The sequence below is a fragment of the Aedes albopictus genome, chromosome 1 (genome assembly GCF_035046485.1).
Source record: "Aedes albopictus strain Foshan chromosome 1, AalbF5, whole genome shotgun sequence".
Classification (NCBI taxonomy): Eukaryota; Metazoa; Arthropoda; class Insecta; order Diptera; family Culicidae; genus Aedes; species Aedes albopictus.
This window is the reverse complement of record NC_085136.1, coordinates 110,791,060-110,795,598: the sequence shown is the minus strand read 5'-3', so window position 1 is coordinate 110,795,598 and position 4,539 is coordinate 110,791,060. Positions and strand designations below refer to the sequence as shown.

General features: G+C 45.1%; 1 protein-coding gene across 1 annotated transcript; it reads left to right on the top strand.

Moving 5' to 3' along the window:
• The first annotated feature begins 1,391 nt into the window (after positions 1 to 1,391).
• On the top strand, positions 1,392 to 4,059 carry LOC109432997 (uncharacterized). Its single transcript, XM_019709373.3, has 2 exons — positions 1,392 to 3,039; positions 3,094 to 4,059. Exons 1-2 carry the CDS (start codon positions 1,417 to 1,419, stop codon positions 3,292 to 3,294), a joined length of 1,824 nt encoding a protein of 607 aa, XP_019564918.3. The 5' UTR covers positions 1,392 to 1,416; the 3' UTR covers positions 3,295 to 4,059.
• Positions 4,060 to 4,539: the final 480 nt, after the last annotated feature.

Sequence of the window (4,539 nt, the reverse complement as noted above, 5' to 3'; positions counted from 1 at the left end):
ATTCTAGTAACCAAAGTTGTACCGATCGGATGTGTTTCTGAAATCATCCTTCGTTACGACACCCGAGACTACACTTGATGTTAGGAAAACAAACATGCTTTACGTATCTAATTGCGTACTAACCTATTGAAGACTTAAGTTCTGGTAATTCAAGCACTCACGTGAGTTCTTATTGCAGAACAATTTCTCTAATTTGACAGGATTTTGCAACTCGCTTAAAGTCCCGGATTTTTCTTTATTGTCCTGGGACTAAACTAGAAGCAAGTCATGGATTGGGCTAGAGCTCCAATGCATGTATAAATATCAGTACTACCGTTTTGTTTTTCTCATAAATTAAATCGATTGTGTTTGATTAGAGGTGCACTAGGCTTTAAATCTCAATGAAAACGGGACCTTGTTATCGCGCTCGATTTCTTGAACCACTCAGGTAACAAAATAAGGTAATGCCACAAAAGATCCAAATTCTGGTGGCGGTGGTTCACCCGAACAGAAAAAAAATGGTTTGGAGGTCATTCTAAACCGATTGGATGCTGACACCAAAGGCAAACACAAAAAAAAAACACTGTATAAAATTTTTCGGTGAGTTCGTTCCTTATTGTTGTTACCTTTTATATTTGAACATGATACTTGTATACTTGGGGATTCCAGAGAAGAGGAGGGGAGTTTAGCTGAGGAAGCTAAATGAACTGGTTTCCGGGAAAATGAAATGTTCGTGGATTGACCAGGCTTTTGTCACGAGAAAACAATCATCATGTTGTTTCAAAAGTTTTCCAGTGAATTAAGCTTTCCCTGCTTCAACAAACTATCAGGTAGATCATTCCGTTCCAGTATGACTGCAGCTAAAGGCAATATTTGTGCTGAACGTGGATACATAAGGCTATCATATTGTTACCTTGGAAGGTGAAGACTCGCCTAGAATTTTCAAGAGCACAAATCTGAATAATCAAATGACGGCTTGCACTGAAAAGTTGATCGATTGGTAACCCTTTGGTTTTATGATTAATCGACCGGTTTTTCAGTGTATCGTCATTTGATTATTCAGTTTTTTACTTTTGAAAATTCGTAGTGTGGCTTTGTTATACCTTCACCTTAAGGAACTCTAATAATGGTAATATATTTATATACCACTGGATCATTTTTTTTTTGGTTTTTATTTTTGTGTATTTTAACTGAAGCTAATTCTACACAAGGGCCACTGGATCACTAAAAATTCAGCAGGAGCCTTGTTTCAATATTGTGCTCAGCAACCCACGTGCGAGCTTGCGTAGACATTGAACAAACATCTAGCGGAACATAACACTAAACAATCATTCAGCCCCATTTACACCACCCAAAGCTCAACCCTCCAAATTGCGAAGCTTTTCGTCAGTTTTTCTTGCAAATACGCATTTACCTGTGCGTGTACGCCGCAGAGTGATGCCGTCACCCACCCACCTTGCCAGTCGTCATCTGGTATCGACCACGTGCGAATCCATCAGTAGTCAGTCAGTCATCGCTGCCCGTACCATCAGCTCGTCTGATCGCCGCTGCCGCCGTCCGTGGTCCGTCGTGGATTGGATTGGAGGAAAGACAATGTCCTGGGATTGTCTGCCGCTGGAGCTCCTGGAGCACATCTTCCAGAATCTGGACTTCGACGAGCGGAAACCGCTGTCGCTGGTTTGTCGCCGATGGAACCAGGCGGTGTATTCCCGTCCGCTATGTCGCAGTTTGTGTATCGAGCTGAGTCGAGGGGTTTGGGAACAGGGCGGAGTGGCAGAGCAGGTGACGGTGGTGGATGACGCAGTGGTGGAGGCTAGTGAGCGAGATTATCGTACGGTTTATGTTAAATGGTGTAGAGATACGAGTGAAGAGGTGCTGACGTCGATAAGTCGGTTGTTGGGAGTGTTGGATGAAAAGTGCTTGCTGGAGGGATTAATCATTGATGCGCCCCTCGGTCATGGGCTGTGCGAATTTTTCCGAACGCATAGTGAGTTGTTGGCGCGAATTCGGAAGCTCCAAGTATCTACCGGAACAAAGGATAATGGATTAAAGGCGGATGTATGTGTCCTGAAGATGGACCAGTTGGAGACACTCTTTTGGAGAGAAATAGTATCAGGAGTTCACGTTCACAATAAGGGACCCTTATTCGTGATAGATGCACCTAAGCTTCACACCGCTATCGTGAAGTTCGGTGATTCAGATTTAGATAGAAGGATTGCATGGCATAACGGATTTATGGAGCTTGGTCAGTGTGCGAGTCTCAAAACATTGAAGGTACATCTACACCCTCGAATGTGGAACAATTTCTTCAAACAGAGCTTGGAAGCCCTGGAAGATCTGACAATCTACCATAGAGTAGAGGACGAGTATGCCCGTGACTGGGACTGCATGTTCTCCAATATGCCAAACTTGGCATCGCTTAGAATGAGAAAAGTCAACGATGTGATTCTAAACGCCATAAATCGCCACTGCCTCCAGCTACGTGTACTGTTATTGGACAACGTAGATCTAACAGACGGATTTCTCTCCGTTGATAGAATATTTCCACGACTTGAACATCTCCGGTTGGAAACAGCTGAAATCCATTCCAATAAGACTCTCTACCTGCCCGTTCTAAAGGATCTCGAATGGTTCAACGTTAAGAACCAAAGTGAACAATCGCTAACTTTGGCCGCGCCAATGCTTCGAACCCTTCGTCAAATCCGGGACGAAGCCCCGGATTTCATCCTAACCACCAAGTCCCCACTGGAAAAACTTCAACTCGACCTGCACGAATCGGACATCCCAGAACACTTCTTCCAACCATTCCCGAACATGCGAGAGCTGAGCATTCGCGTCAGCTCGGCTTGTCCAGAACTGGACCGGATGATTCCGCACTTCCGGAACATCACCGAGTTTGTGCTGATTGCGTACAACGCTCCGCTGCAGTGCGATCAGCTGCTGAACGAAATGTTAAAACACTGCAACAACGTCACCTCGATGACCTTATGCGGCTTCAGCCCGAACTTGGAGCTGTCCTTCCCGGTGTTCGCTCAGATCTTCCGGAATCCAAATCTGAAGGTAAGATCATCATATCAAGTTCAAAATCCTTATTACACCTACTCTCCTTTTCAGTCGCTGAAACTATTCGGATTGACCGTAACGGGGAACTCGTTCCCGGTGCAGATCCACCCCGGGCTGGAAACCTTCGAGCTACGCCAGGTCAAGGTGATGGACGTTGCATTCGGCGCATACGTCTTTCCCTCGGACGACAGCCGAGTAGTGTGCCTCAAGAGCGACGAATGCTGCAGCTACTCGTCCAGTGATTGCGAGTGAAGGCCAAACAACAGCGCGCGACCGCTAAACGGGCGGTCGTGTGTGTGGCGATGATATGGCGTGCGTGCTCTACTCGAATGGTTGTTTTTAGTTACACGAGTTTATTTTTTACGAATCTAAGTCGCAGTATTTATTTGATTATGGTCGCAAAACACATTATCGTCTCTTCAAGAGCATTTACTTTATTTCCGGCAAAACGCTGTAAGCATAAAATGTAAGCAAAGCTTGCCTTTCTAACCCTGGTGGTGGAAATTTGAACTAACGAGAAGAATACTGATTCAAAGCTCATCCAACATTCATGAGAAGACGCTGACAATAAATGAAGTTTGATTTGGATTTATGAGAAGATTACAGAGTACATCTATTACCTAATTAAACGAGGGTTCATGCACGTACAGTTTAGCAGTCAAGAAGAGTGACTTATTTTGCTCCACAATTCTCGTCAACATAGGAAATGTAAAACAGTTTTGTAATATCTCAGGAATCGTCGTTACCTCAAGCAAAATAGACAAATGCGCAAACATACACCAGTAAGCGGTACAACCAGCACTGCCTGTTAATGCAGACACCAAACAAGAAGATCATACATCAGTCAGCTATTTAGTTTAGAACGAGATTTTGACGGGCATCTTTAGTTCTGTTAAAAGCAGATCAGTTTTTTTCCTTACTTATCTACCAGAACAGGTCAAGAAAGAAGTCCATTCCATAAGAACGGTTGAACACAGCCAAAATGATGTGGAATAAAAAATAATAGTAATGTGATTATGACATCGTCTTTTATTTGCCTGTTTTCCTGAAATTTGCGCAAATTCCTCTTTAGGCCGTACCAGCTGCCGACGTCTGTCTGTTGCGCTGTCGTACTCGTTTCCTCCATTGTTTTGGTCCCTCATACTTACGCTCTCCATGCTGCGCCGCTCAGTTGTTCATCAAAGTGCTGCTTCCATCTTTCAATCATCTCACGTTCGTACCGTACCGGTCAGGCTAAGGCCGGGGTGGCCTCTGCTGTACATAGTAGCCGCCTCCATTCCACTTGGTCCATGGCTGTTTGTCTCCAGTTCCGCACTCTGCGTAGGGTCCGCAGATCGTCCTCCACTTGGTCGACCCACCTAGCTCGCTGCGCTCCACGTCTTCTTGTACCGGTCGGATGACTCTCGAGAACCATTTTAGTCGGGTTGCTATCCGACATCCTGATGACGTGACCCGCCCACCGTAGCCTCCCGAGTTTCGCGGTATGGACGATGGTTG